Raw genomic sequence first — 27,967 nt, forward strand, 5'->3', positions numbered from 1 at the left:
ATATGGGCTGGACTGAAAGAGAATGACTAGCTCAAAGTCACTGGGTGAGTTTCTGTGGCTGAAGGTCAACTTGAACCAGAGTCTCCCTGATTCTTAAGCGCACTCGAGTCTAAAAACATATAATTATATTTTAATAATTCTGCCTGCCCCAGCTTAATAGATCTGTTTTTGATACTGAGCAAAGCATGTATGTAAGCACTTGCCATTTATGTCTTTTTAAAATAGCTCTACATTCCTATCTAAATAGTTTACTTCACTTTAATTGGGGTCAACAGGATGTTGGATCCTCTCACTGCAACGGTAGGGAATGTCTAATTCAAACGTAATGTATAAAGATTTATGGCGGCAGAAGTCTTGGCTAAATAAATAAGAGCAACAGCACAAGAGAAATGGAGGGGAGGGAGAGCTCAGATTTGGAAGTCCTTTGACACAGTCCAAAGATGGAATTGTGTTTCATGAACAGCTCAACAGCATACCCTATTGGCTCATTTCTAGAGATGCAAGAAAACATTTGAAAATGCAAATTAAGCACAGAGATGGGAGGTTTCCCCTAAATGTGGTGCACAGAGGGGGTCACTTGCAAAGAAACGCAAAAAGGTGGGAGTGGCTGTTTTCATCTTTCTCTTCCAGCCTTTTTCTTAAGCTTATTGAGAATGTAGACTCCACCACACTTCTTTCTGTCCTGTTGGGGATAACCAAACCTACACTAACAAAGTTTTCATCCGCCTCTCCTTTCTTGTGGAATTAAGTGTAACTTTAATGTTTTCAAAATTCTAATGCTTTAGCAGCTCACTCAACATATATCCACTTTTGGAATTTTACAGACAAATTTTAGGATTTTGGGAAATTCAAATCATGTGTGAACTGACTTCAAGCTAATCTGGAAACACTAAACTCCCCTAAATAGACAGCAAACATCTGAACAATTGCTATTGGATTTATGCAACCTAGATAATTCTAGCTTGCTTCTTTAGAGATTCCTGGTAGATGTTTTAAGCAAACTCTGTCTAGCTAGTTTCCTCACTAAAGTTGCTTTTTAAGGCTTGATTATTCCATTATCTTTGGCAATTGAAGATGCAAATGTGTACAGCAAAATATAAAAGATCATCAAAAGATCTCATACAGGGCAATGTTTACTTTCTGAATGGATCTAGAGAAGGATGGAGGTTTAAAAGAAGTACCAAGCCTCCTCACGGGTCCATTTTTACAAGTATTATTAAAATACAAACTAATATATAGTCATATAAGAAGTCATATATAATTCAAAAAGAGATTTTGAATTTGGAAAAATTACCGAAAGGAAATGGCTGCGAATGCTTTGATCAAGCTGAAAAGATATTGAGTTCTTTGAAAAATAATAATAGAATTGCCACGTGAATTAATGTTATAAAAATGCTTGTGAGAAAGAGACATCAAGGAGGGAAGAAACAAAGCCGACAAAGATTGACATTGACTCCAGGCCTCAATTTTTAAGTGAATGGATACAAAAATAAAATCATATAAAAGGTGTGGAATCAACAGGACTGGAAATAGCATAGCATTAAACAGACTATGGTAAATACATTTTTAACCATTAGATTTTTCTAACCTTACAACAAATGCTGCCCCCGGGACAAAGCAATGAGAGTGCTTAGCAAGGTTTTAAAATGTACCTAAATGAAGCATATCATACCTAAGGAAAGGGTCCCTAAAGATTTTGGCACTCTTTTTGTGCTGCTCCACTTACGCTAATGCTGCTAATGCTTGGCCATTTGTTTGCATTAACAACTAACAGTCTTCATGCCAGCTGGAATTTTCAGGAAAATTGGCATGTAAAAAAAACACACGTATTTTCTCCATTTGCTGTAAACAGGGGATGAACAGAACCTCAGGAATCAGGAAGAAACCATCTGGGGAGACTGGCAACATCAACAACCCCCTCCCCATGGCATTAGCAGACAAGACTAGCACAACAGAAGCAATACTGTGGCTTGAGAAGTAATACATTAATGGCACCCTTTGACTATGAGGTTTTTTAAAGTACTTTAAAAGCATGATACATGGCATTTCTCCTTCATTGCACAGAAAGTAATTTGGAAGCACTTTCAGGTGGTCTTATAGGCGAAACAGGGAACTGAACAAGAAGCCACCTTTAGCTTTCTACTTGTCCCAATAAAGTCGTATTCATTCAGAGATAGATTCAGATGTCTATTTGTGTGCGTGGATATATTTCTTTTCATTTCTATTGCTTTCACATCAGAATCTCCATATACTTCATCACATCTCTGAGTCCGCATACATCCCATTGATCAGGTAGTCCACTTGAGTGTAGTCTTTCTTTTTGTAGCTTTCATAGGCTTGTATGGCAAATAAGATGACAATTGTTACAAAAAACAGAACACCAAAGAGAAGCACTGCTAAGAGCAAACTGACGTCTACTTGCTGAAAGCTATTTTCTCTATCTGTATCTTTCTGGGTTTTGCTCTGTATTGTAGTTGTTGGCTTGGATAACATTTTGGGATTTGTACTTGGGAGCACTGACAAGGGTCGTACAGAGGTTGTCCCCTTCGCTGGTTGACTAGTAGACAACATTTGCTGTGAATTGGCGATGTCAGCAGCTTTAGTAAACAGAGGAGGAATTCCCTTATCTGAAGTAGGCTTTATCCTGTCTGTTGTAAATTCAGCTGACTTTATTGTTACTGTAGAAGTCGCTGCCGTGGTTGTACTTGCAACTGTATGAATCGTACTTTTGGCTGTTGATGCTGATGGCTTGGGGGTGGATGCAACTGTAGATGAGTTTACCACTAACTGAGAATCATTTCCAATGTTAACTGGTGCAGAAATGCTACTTCTATGCAGCTTTTGGAGAGTTGTGGGAAGCGATGGATAAGTTGTTATTGTAGTCAAAGCAGTGGTTGTCATAGTCCTGGGAAGTGGTTCTGTTGATATTGTTTTCTCTGATACGCCCGATATTAATTTACTCTCTTGTGTCCCTTTTGCTTTTGTAGTACTTGCAATGTCAGTGGTATTGCCTGCTCCTTTTGTGGGAGTTAACCAAGCATGGCTGCTTGGAATACTTAGGGTGTTATTTTTGAAGCTACCAGTAGAATTATTCTGGATTTTAGTCATGCTATTACTAATATTGATTATGGCTGTTGATCCTGTAACATCTTGGGAGACACTAGTGTTCACAAGGCTGGCAGTGGTTGTTCTCAAACTGGAAGTGTTTTGTTGTACCAAACTGGCATTGTTTGTAGTGTTGACTGCAGGAGCTCCCGTTATAGTCCTTGATATTAATAAAAGAGGCACTTCTGTGGGTTTCTGAACTGATTCGGAACTCTTCAGCACATCTAACTCTTTATTCACATTTCCTGTATCATTTATCTCATGGGGTGCATCATGGTCTCTTCTTTTACGAGTCACAAATTCTTAAAAAGCAAAAACCAGACCCATAATCAGAACTTCAGCAAAAATGTTCATGGACAAGTTTCAACAGACAAGATTCAAGAATGGTACATAAAAGATAATTGACTCGTCCCCAATTTGCTTACGGTGAATGAAAATCCCAGCCACCACACACCTACCTATCTGTCTGGATGTATGAACTTGTGCACAGCACTTTTGAATTGATTACATTCTATGACTATAAGGGTCAGGTAGCTTTCTATTTTTGGTATTATTTCTTATATCATTTTTGTTTTTTAAAAAAATGTTTTTTACAAATGTTAATGTTGTAATCTGCTCAGGAGCAATTCTTGAAAATAAGAAAGTAGTATATATTTTAATATATATATATATATTACAGATAATACTATGTATTAAGAAAATAAATAAATACCAGGGATATATTTAATAACTGGCCATGTAAATCATCTTTTTTACCTAATCAGGTGGCAAGGGCTACTCTGCATTTACAAAAGCAGATAGCGCTGATAAAAAAAAAGTCAGGTGTATGCAAGCAGCTACTATTCTAAAATTTGTTGTCTTCATCACATCTGGCTGGCAGAACATTCAATAGGTAATTAATTTGAAGGAAAACAATGAACAGGAACAATCAGCTAATTCTTGCCCTAGGCACAGCACAGGGCAATAGAACTTTAAAAGTCCTCATGTTGAGTTTTTGATAGTTGGATGGCATATGAGTTTAATAATAATAGTATTTTGGGAGTTCTCCCCACAAATATGGTTGTGCCCTCCCTGTTTGCAAAACACTTCTCAAACACACCAGAGGTCCCTTTGAAGCCAATGCCTCTGTAGTTCCTAGTGTATTTTTTTCAAATACTTTACTGAGGGTTTGGAACAAAGGGATTTCATGGGGATACCAGTTGCTTTCCTTTCGGCTCTTCATGCTTAAAGCACATATAATGTGAAAATCATAATTCAGTTCATTTAAATGTTTGAGAGAAAGATGTTTTAAAAGAACAAACTGGGGAGGAATGTGCTTAAACGGAAAGGGGGGGGGGGAAGATATTACTACTATACTACTGACTGTTGTCTTCAGGAATTCATTCCATCTAACACAGTTGCTAAAACCCGGAAACCTTTTGAGGGTGAAAAAAACCTATGCAGTCCTGACCACTAGAAACATATGGGCAGCCAAGGTTATTTTCCTAGACCAATGGTCTCACACTTAGAACAGAGATTGTGGTGTAGAGCAGTGGTCCCCAATCTTTCCAACTTGGTGGCCTGGCCTGAGGTGTGTATGTGTATGTGAGTAGCAGGTGCATTCTCTGCTGGAGCTACTTTTAAACTCAAAAAATATACGAACGGTACATATAAGAGTCTTGTGAAGTTGTCATTTGCTTGTTAAAAATTATTTTTAAAACCAAAAAAATTCTGCTAAATACACGTTACCTCCCATTAGCTCTTTAATATCTTGTCTGCTGGTATTCTGACATGCGCTTAGCTGAGGACAGCGGAGAAGGACACAGTGGCTCTGATACAGCACCGACCAGCAGTAAGGATTATCTGGTGAATCGTAAAGAAATAACATCATTTGGAGTAAGTCAAACCATGTATAGAAAAAGAAATAACAGCCAACTTAGGTCCTCCCCGATGCTTTGAGAAACAGTTCCAACTATTCAGCCAGCCTGAAAAGGATCAGGGATGATAGAAAATGTAAGGCCAAAAGTAACGCCAGTGTAAGCAGGGTTGAATTCCTGAAACAAGGATTTATTTATACTTTAGGAAAGTTAAATGACCACCATCCATTTCTGTTTCAGTTTTTCATTTGTTTCCTTCCCACAAATCTTTTGTGACCTTTTTGTTTCAGCACTCACTTGGAACTGGAATTAAAATGGAGCTCCCAGAAATATTTTATATCACACTATATTTATCCATTAAACATCTTCCTCATGATTAAGATTCTATATACTTATTTATAAGCAAATGCCTTTCAGGAAAATGTCTATAGCAATGTTAGTTAAAACATTTCAGTAAGTCTTCTATTTTAAAAAATGCAAGAAATATAGCACTGAATAGCTACTTAATTTTCCCCCTAATTACCGGTGTCTAACTAACGAGAGGAAAATAGACAGAAAATATAGCCAAAATGACATGTCTGTTCTGGACTCCAGCCAGGGATAAAATGGCTGAATATTATTTTGTGCAAATGTTCCTAGTATCTTTTACCCACAAACTTGAAAAAAATAATCAGTGGAAACACGTAACATTGGACTAACTAGACTGAACAGCTGTCTGCAGAAGAACACATCTTGGGATGGAAAAAAACAAATGGTTATGGGCAACTGAACTTGAACAGGAGCAGAATTAAAGGTATAAAGAGTGACTGGAGAAATTGCTATAAGATTGTGAGAAGACAATTGCCTATCTGTGGGCTACTGGACTGAATTACAGCAGGAGACATGGAATTAACAATGTGTCAACATCTTCTTCTCAAAGACTTTATAGAAAAAGGAAAAAGAAACTAGATCTCTGCCAGGCTTGATTTAACTCTAGAAGTCCTTACTTTACATAGTATTGGAATGGAATGATTTCTGAACCCAAGGTCCATTTTGATTTTAAGGGCTTTGCAGGTCCCAAAGCATGGTAAATATGGTGAAAGGGAGACAGAAAGATATGAACTTTTATCAAAGTTTGAAACATTTGGTTAGAGAGCAGGCTAATCAATGTAACACAACTGTTTAAACTAGTGGAATGCACACAAGCTGCTATAGATTTGAGCCCTTGTAGAATCATCATTCCCTGGGAAAATAATGGCTTGTTTCCGATCTAACTAATGCAGTAAAATAATTTAACTATCATTCATAGAAACCATAATTACAACAATGGAAATTGGCGAGGACATTACATCTCCCCCCAAAAAAACATTTAAGATGAATATTGGTAGACTGACCTGCATCTGTTGAGCCTTTACAAGCTTGTTCACAATGCTTTTCATTACTGAGCGGGTATATGTGTACTATTTCAGCACCACTCTCTTTTAAAATGGAATTCCCATGATCAGACAAACATAAAGAAAGCAACAGGGAAAATACAACCCCGGTCCTCATCTTCAAGGCTGGACTTGGAAGGGAACTTGGAAATCGTTTTCCAGATTTACCAGCCACTCTTGGAAACTGAGTGACGCAATCTGCCAAATGAAAAATACACATTGCACTTTCCAAACACTTAATGTGGCATATTTAGGCTTCTTTAACAGTTTTGCTGTTTCCTTTCTAGTTTTTTTTTTTTTAAGTTTTTACAACTGTTAAAAATCTGCAAATGCTGTAAAGTCAAATGGTGCAACAGATTCAACAGCAGCAGGCAGCTCAAATTTAGAGCGCTGGTTGTCCTTGTCTTATGACCAGTCATTTAGCAACCATTTGAAGTTCCAACAGACCCCCCCCAAAAAAGATATTGCGACTCAGATTCAAAGTTCCAACAATCCCACTGCATGGTCATGTGATTACTCAACAACCAGGCCACATTTTGTGGCTATATGCAGTATCTCACAGTCACAATTTATGATATTGCTTGCCAATACTTATGGACAACTTAACAACTGCTGCAAAAAAAGTCAGAAAATTGAATCAGTCATGTGGGTACCTCGATTTACAACTATCGTGAGATATGAAAGGAATTCCAGATTCCATTATAGTTGTAAATTGAGGACTACCTGTATTCTTTATTTTTCCCATCAATGATGCTGATGAATAGTCTACAACTTGCATGTGGCCCTGACTTCCTCCCTCCCTCTCTGCTGTTCAACTCTGTTGTATAAAAGCTGGGAGTGAGGAAGATTGTATGGGGAAGAACAAACTACTCGTGTGGAGGAAATAAAGTTAACAGAAAATCCTTAGGCACTTTCCTATTCTCTCTCTCATTAAGTTGCATATCTAGATAGTTAGGAACATCGATTAATTAGTTGGACAACTAAGAACTATGGAAATTCGGAAATTGCAAGGGAGAGATCCCATCTCACACCATGGGACGCAGTTCATGACTCACAGCCACTGGTTGTATTGAACAGCACTTTTATTGACTCTTTTTTTGAGAAGGATAGGGGACCTGCATTCTTATCACCAGCAGGAAATCCTTACAATTGTACATTAGAGGCAGGGGTGAGATTCTATCAGTTTGGACCAGTTTGGGCGAACCGGTAGCTCCGACTATCACCTGGAAGCGAACCGGTTCGCTCTGACTTTGAAGAGGGCCCACTCACCAGACCCTCTGCTATACTCACTTATATTTCCTTTTCCGAAGCCCAGCAGATTGGCATGGCAGAGTGGATTGCCATGCCTCAGCTGTTTTCCTTGCCAGCAGTAATGCAGAACGGGCATTTTCTGTAAATTGCGCACGCGTGTGCTCAGCTCTTGTTTCAAGCACTTTACTTATCCAAAATACAATCCTATATTTAAGAAGCCCACTTAGCCTACCAGTCATTTCTTTATCATTTTTATTGTACACCATCCAGAGTCCCTCCGTGAGAGAACTGGGCAGTTCATAAATATGACACCCACACAAACAAAAAGATTCTCAACAAATCTAAGATGGTTTTAAGTGTAAATTGTTTCCATTCAAATAAAACAATCAGCAATAACTGTCTCAAAGCATCTTACGCTATTGACCTATCCAGTTTGGCTTTTGCATGCTAAAATTATGTTTTGGAAAGTAGATATCGCATTTTTTTGAATATAAGATGCACCGGAGTATAAGACGTACCAAGGTTTTGAAGAGGCAAATAAAAAAAAAGTTTTTGCACTCTGCAAACCTCCCAAAAATGACTAGCCTTTAGGGGGCTTGCAGAGTGCTCCTGGGGGGGGGGGGGCGGATGAGGGAAAAATGGCCCCATTTTTTGTAATAAAAAGGGCATGGATAGCCTTTAGGAAGCTTACAGAGTGCTCCTGGGGGTTGAGGGGGTAAAATTGAGCAAAAAACAGGCCATATTGGTGAAGGGGTTGGGGTTTCGGGAGGCAAAAAATGCTGTATTCAGTGTATAAGACACACCCAGATTTTCAGCCTCTTTTTTGAGGGAAAAGAGTGTGTCTTATACCCCGAAAAATACGGTAATAATATTGTAAGTATCAGATGTACCGGTCGTCCTTGACCTACAACCACAACTGAGTCCAAAACTTTTGTTGCTAAGTGAGACATTTGTTAAGTGAGTTTTGCTTCACTTTACAACCTTCCTTGCCACCATTGTTAAGTGAATCGCTTCAGGCATTAAGTTAGTAACAGGGTTGCTAAGTGAATCTGGCTTCTCCATTAACTTTGCTTCTTGGAAGGTCACAAAAGGAGATCACATGACCCTAAGTCATGCAATGGTCATAAATATGAGACAGTTGTGAAGCATCTGAATTTTGATCACGGACGTAAGTGTGAAAAACAGTTAGAAATCACTTTTTTCAGTGCTGTTGTAATTTTGAACGATCAATAAATGAACTCTTTTAAGGAGAGGATTATCTGTATTGTCAGCAATAGTCATAGAAAATACTTTGTAATGCTTTTCATATTGCCTATTACCCTAATTTAACTGATTGGCTTGAATTCTTCAATTGCAATATGTAATCACCTGGCTAAGAAAAGAAAACATAAAATATCGAAATGTTTAAGAATTTTCATTCCACTGTTTTGGAAATTCATACTTACCAACACTGGGCTAGGAGGCATTTGAGTCGCTACTTAACTATGTTGGCTGAAATATTGCAAGAAGAATTTTGATGCTGGCCATGCAGGACAGAATGATCTCACAACGTAAAAGCAGCTCCAGAGTCACCTCCTTAGCACCTAAAAGATACAAGCAGAACCAAGAAGCAATAATATATTCTCTGAAATTTTAATGACTCTCTTTGAGGTAGTACATTTGAAAAAAAAACTTTTTACAAGGCAAAAACAAGCTATTTATAGTGTTGACAGGCTTCATTCTTTTTTAAAATATATAGAAAGGAAGGTAATCTTTCCAAATGTTTTATTCTGGTACTTGACATCTGGCAGACTGGCATAGCACAATATGCCTGAAAGAAAAAAGATGCTTGAAATAGCAGCAATTGGCATTTGTATATATAGGTGGCAAATGCAGTAAAATTCCAGTGCCTTCAAATGCACCAAGCTTTAGATGTGCATTTTCATCTGCCTCTTGCACCAGAATGAGGCTTTTTAAAAAAAATTGAGACAATACATCACAAAAGAGATTGCTTTAGGTCTCCCAGTAGATCTGCTATTGCAGAACCCATTAGGCCAAAGTTTTTAAAGCAGCAATCACAATAGAATTCATTGTGCATTTTCAATCACAGAAATACTCCCATTGAACATGTGAAATAATTTTGCCTTCGAGCTGAGGAACGGGCAGAATTTTTCTCCACAAGGAAGAAAAGGGATCCTTTGGGATGCCAAATAGTACTGAAAAGGAAACCAGCCAGGTCTGTAAGAATTTGGCTCCTTGCTTAAAATCTCATTGCAATACAAAATATTTCAAGCCTGAATGAGGAGTATAAAAAATTGTGATAGAGATGAGCCTAGCATCCAGTATATTAATATGGAAGATTTCATTCTTAAGAACTATATTTCTGAATATCTTTCCAAAATGTTTCAACCTTAGCAGCGATCTTCTAATTCACAGCGACACCCACTCATTTAGCAACCATTTGAACTTGCAATGCTGCCAAACACGTGATAGTTGTAACTGGACCTCATACGTATAGCTATCACTGCTTCCCTGTGATCAGATTATTGTGATTTCAGACCTTTCCTGCAGGCTTCCCGCAAGCAAAGACAATGGAGAAGCCAGCAGGAAGTCAGAAGTCATGGTCACATGACATCCTCACTTACCAATTGCACAGCCTCTTTTAATGATGACAATTGGGAGTTCCGGAAGTGTTGTTGCTATGTGGACAGGTTAATATGATTTCTTGACTTATAATTGCATTGCTTAAATACTTCACTCTCAATTAGCATCGTTAAACCAAAACTGTATGTATCTAGTAACAGAAGCTCATAAACCAACCTCATAAAATGTAGTCTATGCATGCCAACAAAATGAGTTCACAAAGTATAGCTTTCCTCTAATTGGTGCCCTTAAGAGGTTCTTTAAAACCACAACTTCCAGAATTTCTAATCACTAGCTAAGATGACTAGGAATCAAAACAATTCTAGTTGATTAAGCCCATTTGAGAAACTATTTTTTTATGAAACCAAGTTCAAGAGACAGAACATCTGAGAAAAACTCATCTTTCCCTAAGGAAGATTATCTCAGAAAAAAGAGTAATAAAAACACTTGTAGCAGAATGGTAGATGACTGCTATCTATTAGATATAAAATCAAGCTCAAAATAAGCATACCATCTGTGTATAAAAGCTGTGGTCTACTGCAGGGGTGTCAAATCCGCGGCCTGCGGGCCGGACGCATCACCCTCGGTTTCACAAAATGGAATCACCATACATCAAGTGACAACGTGAAGTCACGGGTTTGACACCTGTGGTCTACTGGATCATTCCTCTTAGTAGAGAGATTTTATTTACCCTCCACATTTCAAAACTGTTTTGTTCACCAAAACGTTCTAGAAAGTCCTAGGTTCCATTGCTCTTTTGATAATTTCCAGCAAAAAATGTCTGGGGTACACTTCAGTTTGTGATGTGACTTGGTTTGAGATATCTGAAAAAATTCAGTTTAATATCAAGAAAAAAATGAACTGCTAAGCACAATGACACTAATAAGCAGAATTAGGCAATAAATCTATCAATATAAACACCAGCAAGGAATAAAAATCCACTTTGAAACCAGACTGTTGTCTTGCACGGCCTAAACAAGACGGAAAGGCACAAGTGAAATTAAAATGCACAGTATCCACCTGGGAACAAATTCTTTGCTTTTTATACCCTGTTGTGGAACTTGAAAGAGCTACAACGCAAAGCTCAGCTCACGAGGGACACCTAGTTGACATCTGCATTCAGGCAGAAAGTGATCTCCCAATTACAGATATGTTTCCCCCTTCCTTCCTTCCTTCCTTCCTTCCTTCCTTCCTTCCTTCCTTCCTTCCTTCCTTCCTTCCTTCCCTCCTTCCTTCCTTTCTGAGGCATGCTTTACAGGCTTGCCTTACTTCTACTGAAATGCTCTAAAAGCCTTGTGGTTTTCCTGTGGCTCTAATTTATTCCAGGGTTACAAATCAGTTGAAAAATGAGTGTTATTAAGATATTACCTTAATAATATCTATGATGTCTACATTCACTAGCAATGATAAGTTAATAACAAGTAAAGATCCCATGATGGGCAAAATCATAGTCATAGTTATAGATTAGAAGAACTGCCAGAGGTTTTAAAATGATCTTCGGATAATGATAAAACAGGGTTCTAGGTAATCTTTCATGTAGATCTGGATTCATTGACATGTACTTTTCACAGCAATTGATATCTACTGTTGGAGGAAGATCTTAAAATTTAGCTGTTGTTCCAACAGTAAAGGCAAGCAAGAATTTCAACAGTACCATTTCTGACAGCACTTTAAGGCTCTGATGACTGAATACTTTTGCATACCTATAAACTTCCTGTACATATAACACTAAACATTTTAGGAAGCATTTCTCACAACCACTTCTAATTTTGTACATCGGGTACTTTGTTTTGTTACTAACCAATTAGACATTACCACCTGCTTGCAGTAATCCAATTGGAAACTATTAAAAGGCATTAGAAAAATTTCACTTAAAAATAATAAACTTTACCACATTTTTCTCAGGCGATTAAGTATAATTTACAAAATAATTTAAGTAGGTAAAAAATCACAATACTATTTTATTTAAGAAAATTTATATGGTGCTCAACTCACTCTCAATGACTCTGGGAGGTTTACAAAGATAAATATCCAATATACAAACGAAAAAAAACAATAACTCCCCACAATATTCTTACATCACTGATGTTTACTCTGTGTGCACTTTGCTGTCTAATGCAGTGTTTTTCAACCTTTTTTGTGCAAAGGCACACTTTTTTCATGAAAAAAAATCACGAGGCACACCACCATTAGAAAATGTTAAAAAAATTTAGCAACCACAATTGGAACTGGCAACTTGGTTATTAAGTGAAATTGCCTCTAAATAAAACTACTAAAACTACAACTGTGCTTATAATCTTACTACAATTTTCCTTCCACCCTGACACACACACACCGAATCTACTTGCAATAGGACAACATGGGAATGTTTCCACAAGACATTGATACATGGTTAACCATGGTTTATTGAATTCATCCACTAATTTCTATTGGTTCTCATATAGATTGGGCTTACACAACACTTCTAGCTCTAGCATGGAAAAACTGTTGGCTAATGTGGAATTATGGCAGAGCCCTCCTCCCACCCCAAAAGACGAGGCAAGCCACGTTTATTTGCCTCTAAATAAAACTACTAAAACTACAACTGTGCTTATAATCTTACTTCAATTTTCCTTCCACCCTGACACACACACACCGAATCTACTTGCAATAGCCTCCGCCACAATTTTTTTTAAAAAAAAACCAATGTCAGTTGTAGGAAAGGGGAAGAATGGCTGGAGGGGGAAGGGATTTTATGAATTACCTCTCTCTCTCTCTCTCTCTCTCTCTCACACACACACACACACACACATTCTCCCACGCACAGAGCTGGAAAGGCGAGCAGCGACGCCGGGCTGCTTCCTCCTCCTCCTCCGCCGCCTTCACTACCCAGCAGACAAAAACGAGGGCCGGCCGGCGGGGGCTGCTTTCGCCGCGGCTGTCAGTCCCTAGCCCTTCTGGAGAGCGCAACGTGCACATTCCCTCTCTCTCAATTTCTCTTGGCTTGCAGCTGCAGCTGTTCTCAGGCAGGGTCAGCCCAGAGCCTGCAATGACAAGCCCCACCCTTGCGCGGCTCCCTCTTCCTCGGGCTCGTCGTCCCCTGGAGAAAATAGGATCGCGCACATGTGCAACGGCCACGGGGCTTACCCTAGCTCTGGTTCGGGTGAAAGGGACGACGGCGGCGGGAGATTAAGCGAATTCGCCCCGAAGGCTCCCAAGACAACAGAGGCCGAGTTCAGAAAGCGCATTTTAAAAACGATTTTTTGGGGGAGGGGGGGCAGTGTTTTTCCCACGGCACACCTCATACTGTGCCGCGGCACACTAGTGTGCCGCGGCACAGTGGTTGAAAAACACTGGTCTAATGAACAAAAGAACTATGTTCAAAATGATGTCTTATTTTTGTTCATTGAAATAAAGTTGATTATTCCTATACTTTAATGTTTAAATATATATTTTCTATATGTTCTGATGTAGGATCTCTAATATGAATAAGGAAGCAGTGTTTATATTGCACTTTAATAATTACAGAATGCTGATATAGTTGTTGGATATAAAATATAAGAATATGAACAGGGGGAAACTAAACAACTGCAGAAGCCTTATATATATTAGTAAAATAGAATTGTAGCTCTAAACCAAGCCATATAGTTAGCAATGAGAGAAGGTGGGCGTTTATCAATAGCAGGTTGAACAAATTAAACCAATGAGCACCCACGTCACTGTTGAAATCCAGGGTGCAACAATCAAGCCATTGGGCCATCTTTCCCAACTCGGAGCTTCCAGATGTGTTGGGCTGACAATCTTGCCATCATCAGCCATCACAGTCCAAATATGTCTTGAGTGTACCAAGTTAAGCAGCCTTCTTTGCAGTATTGATTGGTCACAATCAAATTTATCCACACAGTTTTTCTCTACTTCAAATTTCTGAAATTAGCTCTGGAGAGGAAGAACAACTCTGCTCAGGTATGAATTTCTTGCAGTGTCATAAGCTAGCTGTTATTTTAGCACCAACTTTCTCACTGTACTGCTAAAAGGAAAATGCAAATGTATTTCAAGAATCACATTAGGACAAATCAACATTCCCAAGATGTAACTTTTGGCTTTCAATTATTTATTCTTCACTTTTTTGAATGCATTTAATTATTAGTATATTGGGCATCTTAAGAAGCAAATCTTATTTAAAAAATTAAAATATATAGCACACATGAAACATGTTTTTGAGCAACCAATCAAAGAGCAAAAAGGGAATGATTGTCAGGGACAAGAGACTTAAAAATGCTCTTCATACTAGAATGAAGAATTGCCTGGCTCTAATAGAGGAGTCCGACTTTCAAATGCCACTGGAAGACCTTCAACAGACTTCACCAGGCAGAAATTGTACAACTGATGCCTTGAAAAATAGAAGAAGGACAACTTCCTGTAGCAAGACTAGAAGGTGGTAATGATGGACTGATGATTGCTCATTCCAACCTTTTGGACTGTGAAACTATCTCTGAGAAACATGAATTAGGGTTATGACAGAACTATTGTGAACACTCATATGCTTTGATAACAGTCTCTTACTGCTGTTCACATGGGAATAAGTAATGCAACCAAGCACAGCTGCAACTGGATCCTATTATGAAACTTTGCAAAGGAAACGATAAGTTTTGAAACAAAGAACTTGATGAAAAAAGATATAAAGAACTCTGAGATAGACATAATTGTTCTGCTGCTGTGCTGACTGAATCAGAACTGAAGGAACAGGAACTGATGAACCAGTTTATGCTTTTGAGAAGAGCAGTGCTCACAAAGATTGGAAAATATATCCAAAAGATGTCAAGCTTCACAATCAAGAGGGCTTCAAAATTAAATTTTGGTGTAGTGAGAAATTGAGATGATCAATGTTAAGAATTGTAACACTATTTCTTATAACAGGAAAGAATGTTACTGGAACATTAGCTTACAATTTTCAGCATCTTTATACTAATGTCCTGAGGAATGAAAAGGATAAACTCAAGTTTCTAAAGAATTTACATGATTTTAGAGACAGGCCTGGTAGGATGATACCCATGAACAGAATAGAATTTAAATTATGATAATTTACATTTAATTTGTTTAAACAAAAAATAAAATAAAAAGGTGTTGCATCGTATGTTAAAAGGGCCCACACCTGTACATTAAAAAAAAACAAAGAAAATATCAGAGTCTTCTGGAAAACGTTTAGGTGAAAGAAATGGAAAAAGAAATTAAAAATAGTACCATGGCTGGAATGTATTACTGACCACTTAGCCCAGAGAAGATAAATGGATGTGTTCCACGAGTGAATTGTGACACACCATGAAATTAGTAATAGCAATAGCACTTAAACTTATAAACTGCTCCACATTATACCATCATTGGACCATCCTGCAAACCCACTCTGGAAAATAAACCTAAAATCTGTGGGTTGGGTTTGCTAAGCCAAAAGCAAAGATTAGAGCATAGTGTGATATTAAACCCAAGTTATCTCCTTAGGGGGCGGGGAGTATCTAAGCTAAGTATCTGTCTGTGGTGAAGGGAAAACACCAGCCTGCTAGTGGTAAAGCCACAGCAGCAAAACATGAGTATCTGCAGACTCACTGCCTGCTGAGTATAAAGGCTGCTCTGAAGAAGAGAGAGGTGGAGATTTTAAAAGGTTGAAGGAAATTCCAGAAGATGACAAAGAGCATCTGCTAGACTACCCTTATTCAACCTTTTAAACAAATTCCCCACTCTGTTGTGCTCCCAGCCAGGATTCAGCTCATTGCTTAGGCTAGTGAAGGTTAATCTTTTTGGCACCGAGTGCTGAAACAGGACCATGCGCAGGAGAACCCATAAGAGCCCACATGCCCACAGGGGGCTCTGCATGCCACCTCTCGCACGCGTGCCATAGGTTCGCCATCACGGGCTTAGGCAGAGAAGAGAGCTGGTTCCACATACTGAAGAGCTTTATCTCAGAAAGAAGCCAGAGACTACCCAAGAAGCTGCTTATATGCTCAAAGACTGAGGTTGGAGCACTTATTGATGTGTTGATATGACCACAAGACAAGATGTCTCAAATTCTTGCTGCCAGATTCACTTACTTCCTTACTACTTTGACTTGCTGATTTCCAAAGAGTCTGTTTTCAACCAGTCCCTGAATGCTCAAGGATTAGGAAGCTTCATCGGGTCCTCTACATCTTGGGGAGTCTAGTGTTTCCTTCCTATTACAGGTACAGTAGTTCTTATTTAGCAATTGCAATTTGGACCTAGCAACTTGGTCACTAAGTGAAACCATGATTGTGCTTATGGTCTTATTTCATCTTTTCTCTGCTTTACAGATCTGCTAAGTTTACAAATGTGAGGACTGATCACTACTGTACTTTATCATCACTGTTGTAACTGAGTGGTCACTAAACAAGTTGGTTGCTACCTGTACTTGCTAGTCAGCCCCCCACCTCTTTTATCTTTAAAATCCTTTTATTAAGAATTTCCGCTACAGGAAGTTTTACCAAAGAAAAGACAGTCAAGAATTTTCCTTTTCTGATTGAACACCACCTGACTACAGTTCAGTTCTCAACTAGTACAGCTCACAAAGCAAGGATGTCACAAGGGCACATAAAACAAGCATTCTGGACAGTCTTCTAGGGCGGCCCCATGTAGAGCATATTACAATAATCAAGCCATGAGGTGACTAGGGCTACTTACAATTGGATGCTTCTCAATTAAAAAAAGACCTATTATGTTAAGCCCCCGTGATATACTAAAAAATATAAACAGCTTTATTGTGCTAGTCTCATGCATATATCATCATTTCAACATACTTTATACCCAAGCTGATTGTAATTGTTGATAAAACAAAACAAAATCTAACATGAATACACCTGCTTATTTTTCTTGGTTATGCATAAACAGAGTATGATGCAGGAAGTCCCAAAAACGCACTGTCCCTTTTTGTGACACAGCAATAGCCTCCACTCATGTTTGTCAAGAACAGGAAGGAACTGGATAATAATAATAATGTTTGTTAACACAGAAGATGCAAGTTGACTCTTGCTTAAACAGAAGATAATTCAATGCACAATCGTGATTAGGCCTTTTTAGACATTCGGGAATCTAGGTAAGTCTTCCAGTGTTACATATAAACGTCATATTATAATGCTTGAAATTACTGTGTCACAAAAAACAAGCAGTGTAGCAAAATATTGTAACCGAAAGGTCTCAAAATCCAAATAAGAGATACACATTGAATTAAGTATTCAAGGGAACTGCACACAGGGCAACTATTTACAATTAAAGGTTTACATCTGAATAGAAAGAATATTTGAAAGTTTAGCCATTTGCAAGTTGGAAAAAAAAGAATTGGCTTGAGAGCTCAAGGAACATTTCTTAACAAACCAAACTGGAATCAAGAACATATGAATTAATATCACATAAAAGATACTTTTCGAGATTGCATTTATGTTGATATTAAGCAGAGGTTCGGAAACATCACCTTGTGATTTCTGACAAAACATACTGGATAGTTGATCTTATTCATTGCAATTAAGATTTACACAAACTTCGAAGATTTAGAGAAAGAGCCTCCAGATAAGGACTTTGAACTCTTTGCTTGTAGGCTGTTTACACAAGATCAAGGGTCGTGTATTTATTGTGGACTTTTCCCAGCTATAATTGTTAAAAAGTAATAGCCTATCCTTCCATTCCTTTAGAGCAGCCAATTCAAAACACTGTGAATTCTGCTGTTCGGCAGCTTGATAGAATCAGTATGAAGATACCACTAATTTCCATTTGGTCTAGTGACATTAACATAACTACGGTGCCTCTGAGACAGGGGTGAAATCCAGCAGGTTCTGGTGAACCGGTAGAGAAAATTTTGAATAGTTCAGAGAACCGGCAAATGTCACCTCTGGCTGGCCCCAGAGTGTGGTGGGAATGGAGATTTTACAGTATCCTTCCCCTGCCACGCCCACCAAGCCATGCCCACCAAGGCACAACCACAGAACCGGCAGTAAAAAAATTTGAATTTCACCACTGTTCTGAGATGCATTGGGCAGCAGGCTTTGTAATTCTTGTAACAAGCTGACCATACTGTCTGGGAATGAAGTTATAGTTCAAAACTACACTTGGACAGGAAAGCATCTAAGCTCTCAACTCTAACAGTAAGGTCCAATGACATTACATCTGGAGTTCCTATAAACAGCAGTCTGATCACAGGAAACTCCTGCTTGGAGAAAATGAGACAGTCTTCTGAGATGTGCACTGAGCTATGCTTTCCAGAATAGTATGGAAGACGTTGCCAAGAAATATTGCAAACTATGCAAGAATGTTCTCCGTTCCTCCCTTATTGCAGAGAAAAGCTTCCACTGAACCTTGTCTCTTGCATGGAAATAAAGGACTCTATTGACATGTGGGTAAAATCGCAATACATCAGCATATATTTGAACACATGCAATTCATTGTGGCATACCAAGAACTAGTGCTGTCAGTCGTGCCCTATTGAATATGGAGGGTGTGAAGCAATTTATTTTCTTCACTGCTATTTTTTTTTCTCTCTGGACAAGTAGCTATTCCAGCCAGCAAACCTGAATAATGTTCCTAGAAATCACCTGATTGATTTCAAACTTTTCAAGGTTTAAATTCCCTGCTAAATTTAAGTTTCAACATTTGAGCTACCTTCTTTACGTAAACAACTACTACTGCAGAAACCCACACTGAAACAACAGTAACAATTTTTTTACTGTAGCAGCATTTGCAAAATGCAATTGCATTTCCAGTTGCCAGTGGAGCTATTGATCCTATATCAGAACAAAAAACAAAAGCCAGAAACCAAGCAAATTTATCTTTACTGAGGGTTTACAGTCTCTGGTAATCTATGTTTTTAAAAAAGGGCAGGGGAGATGGGAGGGAAACTTAATACTAATAAATTCCAGAGCTGTATTATAATAGATAATGATACCAATAAACGATAATATTTATAGCTCAGGGTTGAAATGAGGGTCCTTGGTGCTCTCTGAGCTTTCTTGCTTTCTTGCAAAGTTTTCATTACCCTAACTAGGTAACATCATCAGTACTAGTAAAGAGTGCTGTTTGATGTCAGTTTATAGACACCATAATATAAAATGACAGCAAACAGCACTCCTTACTAGCACTGATGATGTTATCTTAATTAGGGTAATGAAACATTTGCAAGAAAACAAGCAACTCAGAGAGCACCAGGGACCCTTCAATAGATAATGAGTTATATCAGATTTGTAATGCAATATGTATAATTTCACATTAACTTAAATACAAGAAATACAAATCATCTCCCTCCCTGCTAATTTTCATCAACAAGAGAGACAACCATGAGGGGATGGAGAATGGGAAGTGACATTCCATAGCCAGGCAGGGAACAGAGCTGGCATGCCTAGACATCTAATCACTTAAACTGCACCAAGATCAGAGTTGCATCATTAATGTGAATCACAGCTGAATGACTAGACCTGGGATGGCAAACCTGTGGCATGCAGAGCCATTTGTCAGGATACGCGAGATGTTGCCCTGTCAGCTGGCCAGTGCGCATGTGCGTGCTGGCCAGCTGAGTTCAGCCTTTTTTAAAGCCATTTTTCACTCTCTTGGACTTTGGGGAGGGCGAAAAGAGCCTCCCCCCCCCCAGAGGCTCTCCGGAGGCTTCAGGAGCTTCCCTGAAGCATCTGGAGCGCAAAAAACCAGCCCTACGGGCAAACTAAAAGTTCGGGAACGGACTTCCGGTTTGCTCGTAGGGTCGGTATAAGCCCTCTGGAGGCTTCAGGGACCTTCAGGAGGCTTCTCTGAAGCCTCCGGAGGACTAAAAACGATGCTATGAGCAAGCCCTGAAGCCTCTGGAGAGCCTTGGGGGGGGGCAGGGGAAGTTGTTTTCACCCTCCTCAGGTTCCTATAAAGCCTCTGGAGCCTGGGGAGGGCGAAAAAAGCATGCAAAAAATGGGGGGAGCACCTCTTGTGCGCATGCGCACTGGGGGGGTCACGTGTTGCATTATAGGTGTGGCACACCCACGCATGACCCCCCCTGTGCTTCCCCCCTTTATGGCACATGAACTAAAAAAGGTTCTCCATCGCTGGACTAGACAGTTACCAAAACAATACTGGGTGGGAGTATTAGAGAAGCAATTATTAATTAATTATGGATCTTATGCTCACTCACAGAATTGCTATGTTATGTGGCCCAGTCAGTCCAATATGGCAACCACTGGATGTATTATCACTACAATTCCAACCTTATAAACTAGTTTGATATGATATCCTCTAAATATTATAAATATGGAATGTGTCAAAAAATTGATGACTGGAAAGGAGACGGAGATATTAAATGTCCTAAAATATTCTGAGAACTGTCTCAGCAGTAGCCCAAAGATACCGTTCAACATGGCTGAACATTTCCAGAAGAAATAAACACACATGCATAGATAAATGGTTGACATGAAGCACAATTCACACTGATTAATCAAAGTTTCTGAAGTCTCACACAGTTCAGATATAAAAGGCTGGGTGATGCAGGAATTGACACTAATGAAAGGAAAGGACCCAATCATCTTTTACAATGCAAAGTAAGAGTTTACTTCAGAGCATTCGCACACTGCACTTTTTTTTTTCATTCCAGCGAAGTGCTTTGCATGCAAATATGGCCTCATGAAAAATAGCGTCTTGCTCATATTTTCACCCCTTACTGCTTCTTATTTGTACCAGATGGAAGCCCAATTTGTCTAAGACAAGTGATATAGTGGTCCAATCTAACCAGGTGGGATAAGAATTGGATAAAGGGCTCAGATCAATCAGGGAGCTTCTGTACAAGGAAAGCTAAGAACAGCACTGAAGCAACAGTCTCAAAGCACTCAGATAAGAGAACCTAAGATAGATAAAAGTCTCACCTTTTAAAACTGTTTCTCCCAGTATTTTATAAAGCATATTCCTAACCTGAAGTCATCAGAAAATAAAGATATTACATTTTGTGAATAGTATAATGTCTGGTTCCCTGAAGAGGAACTACTGCTGCATTTCTCTAGTCTTGCACACCAAAATGCAAACAAACTAGAGGAAGTATTGTCACAGACATTGACGTTCTAACAAAAATGTTTTATAATGTTTATATATTTGAAAAAAGGGTGTGTTAGCTTTTGGAGGCCACAACTTTTTCCTTATTATGGCAGTGCACCAAATATTTTAATATGACATTGGAAAAAAATGCTCTGAAAGAACCTTTGATGCTTCTTAGCGGAATGAAATACTTGACCGTTCTAAAGGGTACACCATGCTAAAAAATCAATGCCATGTAAGTCTAAAACTACTTTTATTGGGACAATGATAGTAGAAGAATCTTGAATGTGCTTTCCCTCAATTTATCTTCACATGAATTAGAAAGGGGCCTGGATGAGATGTTTTCTCAAATTAATTTGTTAAAATGGACTTAAGCCACTCTTGCCTGATTGTTATCTGGGTGGCCCCCCTTTGGTCCCCCAAGACCATTTTGTGTATCCTCTACAAATTGCAACAAGCAGCTCCTCTCTAGTCACATTTTCTCACGCCTTATCTTGCGAATACCTTAATTTTTCTATCCGCATCTACTCCCTCTGGCCAATGATACAACGCAGTCCACGATAGTGTTCTGTTAAATTAAAAATAGTTGTAATTTTTATATACAAAAATTGAAAGAAAAGATTGTATTTTGCAAAACTGTTGTAAACTGAAGCTTACTTCACTGTTGGACTGAACTATAAATTACGGTATGCAACCAAAGTATACAATACACCTTTCAACATTTCTCCCTGCTCCCCTATGTTTAAAACCACTTTAAAACATTTGATAAAGTATCATTTTCTTAGCACTGATTTGCAGCAAGGATCTCTCAAATATCTCAATACAAAAATAAACTGGCTTCTGAAAAACAGGCCTCACAGCTACAAACACCAGATGTATGTGGGAGGAGAGAAACTGTTTTGAATGGAAGTACAGAGAAAAACCAAATTTCTCTAGGATAATATTAACAATGAAAAGCCTGCTTAGTCACATTATCACTGGACTCTCTTTATTTCTGATTCTGTTCCATGAAGAAAAAGTAACCATGAAACTATATGAGTTAGACTCAATGGAGTTCTTCATGCAAGGAAGGCTTGTTGGCTTTTCAACTAGCTTTCAAGTACTCCCCATTAAACTACTATAACTGTGATGGTGAACCTATGGCATGTGTGCCAGAGGTGGCACGCAGAGTCGTCTCTGTAGGTACGCGCACAGTCGCCAACTGCTCTTCCATTGCGTACATGTGCTGGTTGAGCTGGCTGGCACGCACGCACCAGAACCCAGAAGAGAGCAGTTGGCCAGTGCACATGCATGCAATGCAACCCGGAAGAGCAGCTGGCAATGGTGCGCACACGCACATCAGCCAGCTGCTCTCTTTTGGGTTCTGGTGCACGGGCGCGCGCGCTTCAGGTTTGGCACAAAAAGGTTAACCATCACTGTACTATAACAATAGAGCTAGAAAAGGCCCCCAAGTAGTCCTTGACTTACAGTCATCCATTTTGAGACAGTTCATATAATATTTCCCCGAAAATGTGACATGCCCTGAAATTAAGGTCATGCCAGATTTTTGGGGTGAGCAAACATATAAGCCCTCCCCGAAAATAAGCCGCTTGGACAATGCACCTCCTCCGGCCAGGCAGAGCACCACTCACTGACCTAGCGGTATCCTGAAGGCGCCAAACTGCGGGAGCTGGGGGAATAGGCACTCGCGTGGCTTGATGCCTTTGGGATACCGATAGGTCAGTGAGTGGTGCTCTGCCAGGCTGGAGAGTGGGGTTGCATGAGTGCCTGTTCCGCACTCCCCACCACTTGTGCACCTCCCAGCCTCATCATGACCTGGGTCACCTCTCCCTGCAGGGCCAGGATGACAACAACAATGCTGCTGCCATCCCAGCACTGCGGATAGCTTCTTCTGCAGCTTGCAAACCCCGGAAGTCTGCTGCCACTCTGGGAGTGCGCTCTATGGTTGTGGGCCGGCTGCCGGAAGACTTGGCAGCAGGCTTCCAGGATTTGGAAGCTGCAGAAACCATCCTCTGTGCTGGAATGGTGACGCCGGCACCCTGGTCCTGCAGAGAGAACTGGCCCAGGTTGTGGTGAGGCTGGGAGGTGCGCGAGCGGAAGGTGGAACAAGCGCTCGTGCAACCCCCCTCTCCAGCCGGGCAGAGCGCCACTCACCAATCTAGCGGTATGCCGAAGGTGGCAAGCTGCACGAGTGCCTATTCCCCCCTCCGACTCCCGTGGCTTGGCACTTTTGGGATACCGCTAGATCGGTGAGTGGCGCACTGCTTGGCTGGAGAAGGGGGTTGCTAGGCAGTTACGACAGCACAACACAGCCATTCGCCCCTGAGATTGTGCCCGGCTCTTCGGGAGCTCCCTCGCAATCCTAAAATAATAACCTCCTCCCCATGATAAGGCCCAGGCCATATTTTGGGGGTCAAAAGAAAATAAGACCTTGTCTTATTTTCAGGGAAACACAGTAGTTATAATGCCACTGAAAAAAGTAACTTATAACAGTTTTTCACACTTACCACAATTGCAGCATCCCCATGATTAAGTGATAAAAATTCGGGCACTTGGCACCTGGCATGTATTTATGACAATTGCACTGTCACAGGGTCATGTGATCACTACTTGCAACTTTTACAACTGGCTTCTGACCAGCAAAGTCAATGGGATAAGCCAGATTTGCTTAACAACTGCACAATTCCCTCAACAACTGCAATGATCCCTTTAACAACTGCCAAAAAAGGTCGTAAAATGAGATGCAACTCACTCAACAACTGCCTCGCTTAGCAATGAAAATTTTGGGCTCAATTGTGGTTGTAAATTGAGAAATACCTGTATAGTAAAAGGGTTTTCTTTATTCTCAGAAAACTCCCAAAGAACCCCTAAAATATCTTAAATAGTGCATAAAAAGAAGAATTACACACAGAACCACCTTGTTCTTAGAGCAGTTTGAATGGCCCTTACCCTGACCTTGTTTTCAGTGAGCCTTGAAGACCAGGCTCATTCCCAAAGTCCTGGATTAGGGAACATGACGAGTCCCTTTGGGGAATATAGAAGTTTATGTTTTACTGCTTTTTCAAGACAACTTGGTTTTTATTGGTTATATTATCATTTTTAACATTACATGTTTGAGTAAGTACAGATTTGATAGTTTTTGAAATCGACTGATGTACACACAAACCATAAGTGACATGCATTTATTATTAATTGCAAGAAATAACTATGACATGCATTTATTAATTGCAAGAAAATATTATAGAGATGACAAAAACAAGAGAGATGGTTGTTTAATAATTGTGATTACTAAGCTAATATTGATTAGTTCTTCTAAAAGCAGATACAGTTGGTGGGTGCCAACAGAACAGTAGCCAATATAGGACCAGTAAGGAAAATAATATCTCACATTCAGAACATTCTCAAGTTTGCAATAATTCAAATCATCTCCTTAGAAATGGAATTTCATCTTGAGAAATGGGAGATAGATGTAATCTCACTCATTCATTTGGAGTTTTTAACTTTAGTTCTATGTTAGTAATTTCAGAAGATTCTTAACAATTTGATTATTGTCATGGGGCAGATAACTGCTTTGGATGCATATTTCTGTGTGAAAAATTTCCATTTAAAGGGGGGGGATATATTTTTTACTAAATGCTATGTTACATAGTCACATTCAGTGAAATGTCATGGCCATTATTCAACTTTTATAGACGTTCCACCTGCAGATTATTATTGCATTCAGTCTAGGCTTCTTACATGGGTTGAAATTTAAATATTTGAAATAGTTAAATATTTGAATGTGATTTCAAAGCCAATGTTTTTGACTTTAAATGCAGTATTACAAAGATACCAAAAGAAGGGGAAGCTCTCCCTTTTTCCTTACCTTGTAACACATACTCTCAGCAAAGAGAAGGTAATGGGGACAGCATGTCTTCAAAAGTTATACAATCAGCTGCTGAATCCTTGTGAGACCAAGCCTGGATAAAAAGAAAGCAAGAAGCAAAGAATTAACCACAAGCAACAACATGATGTTTTGGATGCCTGATAAAATTCCTGAATATTTTAAAGCCTGAAATAAAAAAAAAACTAGAAAGAAAACATAAAGACTATTTATCAGTTAGAAAAGGACTTTATGTTATTGCTATACAGAATGGTTATCTAAAAAAAAACCCAAACCCATGATTTTTGTGCCTTTCAGACAGAACAAAAGAGAACAGAAATCCCCAATTTTGCAAACTGATGGGCACCTTTAGAATATTAAGAATCTATAGTAGATTCTCTTACAAAATGGCAGCTTAGTAAGCAGGATGACTTAACATATTAACATTACATAGTACTGATCCAACACATGGAATCTGGCCTCAAGCATGCCCCAATCGAATAGCAAACACCATATACTTGGTTCCATGACTAAATAATTCAGATAAACCCATGTACTCTTTAAGAAAATCACGGCTGATCCAATACTCAGACATTCTTCTAAAGGCAACCAACATGTCCTAAAACCCAGGATTTAGTTAAGAACTGGCCCAGATTATAAAACAGGGAGATCATAATAGCCCATCCTAAAGATACAATTGTATGCTCTTTGTGCCCAGTTAACACAGGGACACTTGCTTTGCTATGCTACATATAGATTTGCCATGAGCCCAAGGATCATTCTTTATATAGATTCAATCTGTACTGCAATTTAGATAGCTAAATGGATAGCTTATGTCAGCAGTTACTAGCAGTTCAAAGTTTTCTAAGTAGATAAGCAATCTGAGCTAGTTATCGGCACAATGCATAAAAAATACAACAAACAAATATAAGTATCTTGCAGGAACAGGAACAGCCTTTTCCAACTGCAACAATCAAAGAAAGCATTGGGGGAGGGGGTCTATTCAAATTATACTTCAGCATGTACAAATACTGGAAGATACTCTGTACTGTGAGGTGACCAGGATAAGCAATAGTCCCAATGCAGAATTTAATGCTACATTTAGAAGATCAATTCAGACAGAAAATTATTTATTAGATTTGTATCACACCTTTATTTTTCAGAACTTTAATATATATTGCAAAGAGGCTTTAGTGCAGTATCAGAAGACTCTTGAAACATCTTCTTCAAAGCTCATACTCCTGATAGCAAAATAACTACATGTAAAATAACTAGATGGACCTTAGCTAAAAGTGCCATAACTTCAAGGAAATGATGCAACAGACAAAGCATGGACAAAAAGTGGATGAATTTAATTCAAAAAGACCACAATGTACGGGAGAGGATGTTAATATGCTCTGAACTAGTATAGAAATTTTAAGTCTGCATGCCTAGCTATACATTACTCATGGTTATATAAATGTCAATAAATTTCTGCATGGTTTGCTAGGTAATACTGTTTTTTTTTAATATAACGTTTAAAGCAAAACACACCAAGAAAAAAAGCCAAAGCATCTAATATCAAATTATTAAACAGCATACTATAGCTCATTCATTTCTCAATGTCAGGATGTTTTATCAACAGTATTTTGTGAATGATTCCTAGTACATAGTTATGACTGAAATAACTCCAGAATTGTAAGGAAAAAGGCTTCTGAATTGGGTTAGAGCACTGGGATTATCCAGGGAGGAATTTTTAAATGTCTGTCTTGGTTCTGCTATTTCATCCTGGATCACGCTGGATGCAAGTCATTGTCTTTTTCTCAAATTTCTTATTACAATTAATAACACTTCCCCCATGTACTATTATTGGCACTGTATATAATAGTATCAAAGCAGTTTGATAAAACAGCATCCCATCAGGAACAGGCAGAGCCGTGATTTAAAAAGCTACTTTTAGAATTGCAGTGACAGACTTGAGGCAGAATGTGAGAACAGCTAAGCAGCTCCAGGCAATCATTCCGATCGTTAGGATCGTGCTATCTTCCCAAGGCTCGCTGTCCTGCCTTCAGAGCCGGGTCCCCTGGAGAATATGGGAAATATAGTCCAATACATCTGGAACACATCAGGCTGTGGAAAGCCGCCTTAAGATCTACTTTTGCCTTTAGATTTTAAGCGGATGGGAGAGGGAAAAAGCAGAAGAGGCCGGTCTATCTCTCGGGGCTACAGAAAGCGAAACAGCGGCGAAGCCCCTGCCAAACCAAACTTAGATCCCGCCCTTTGCCAGCGCACGATGAAACTGTGCAAACTCCAGGCACAACTCATCCCTCGCCGACGGGGAGTGGTAAGAATTGGCCAGCGCGGCGCCTGCGGTATTTCGCCAGCGGGGAAGAAAGGCGCTAACTCAAGAGTCAGGCAACGCTCCCTGCAAAATGTTTAGAAAGCTCGAGCATTGGCTTTGCCCTTAAGGAAGCACAAAACGCACTCCGGGTCAGAGGAGCTGCAAGAACCCCTCTCCCGCCCGCTGCCTGCACCTCCGCTCTTCCAGAGCAGTCCCAACAGGTGGCAAGGCCAGGGACTCCCACCGCGTCCCCCGAAGGGAAGCAAAGAGCACATTAGTCCACCCTCCCCGGATTAGTCTGCCGCATCCCACCTCCGTCCGACGGACCCGCTGGGAAGGAACGCGCGCTAGGAAAGCAAATGGAAAGAAACACAGCCGCCCCCCACCACAGCACATGCCTTCACAAAGCCACGCCCCTCGACTTCTTAAGCTCCGCCCAGGATTCCATTCAGCATCGGCGCCATCTGGCAAAAAGACCCGCCTTTCCTCCGCAGCCTCTCCCTCTGAC

At 39.6% G+C, this 27,967-nt stretch overlaps 1 protein-coding gene and 1 long non-coding RNA gene across 3 annotated transcripts in view; one reads left to right on the forward strand and one right to left on the reverse strand.

Annotated features, from left to right (window-relative positions):
* Nucleotides 1-1,942, forward strand: part of LOC116511199 — a 70,678-nt gene extending 68,736 nt beyond the window's left edge. Inside the window, exon 5 of the long non-coding RNA XR_004255728.1 lies at nt 1-1,942. This is a non-coding gene — a long non-coding RNA (uncharacterized LOC116511199).
* On the reverse strand, nt 1,444-27,967 carry C1H11orf24 (chromosome 1 C11orf24 homolog). Of its 2 annotated transcripts, XM_032221060.1 has the most exons (7): nt 27,772-27,967; nt 25,143-25,236; nt 21,782-21,845; nt 9,070-9,207; nt 6,335-6,571; nt 4,834-4,947; nt 1,444-3,407 (listed from the first exon to the last, which is right to left on the reverse strand). In XM_032221060.1, the coding sequence occupies exons 5-7, from the start codon at nt 6,489-6,491 to the stop codon at nt 2,257-2,259; spliced, it is 1,422 nt and encodes a 473-aa protein (XP_032076951.1). In that variant the 5' UTR covers nt 6,492-6,571; nt 9,070-9,207; nt 21,782-21,845; nt 25,143-25,236; nt 27,772-27,967; the 3' UTR covers nt 1,444-2,256. The 2 variants fall into 2 exon arrangements, with proteins under 2 accessions (XP_032076951.1, XP_032076943.1); XM_032221052.1 differs by lacking the exon at nt 21,782-21,845.

This window comes from Thamnophis elegans, chromosome 1 (genome assembly GCF_009769535.1).
Source record: "Thamnophis elegans isolate rThaEle1 chromosome 1, rThaEle1.pri, whole genome shotgun sequence".
Classification (NCBI taxonomy): domain Eukaryota; kingdom Metazoa; phylum Chordata; class Lepidosauria; order Squamata; family Colubridae; genus Thamnophis; species Thamnophis elegans.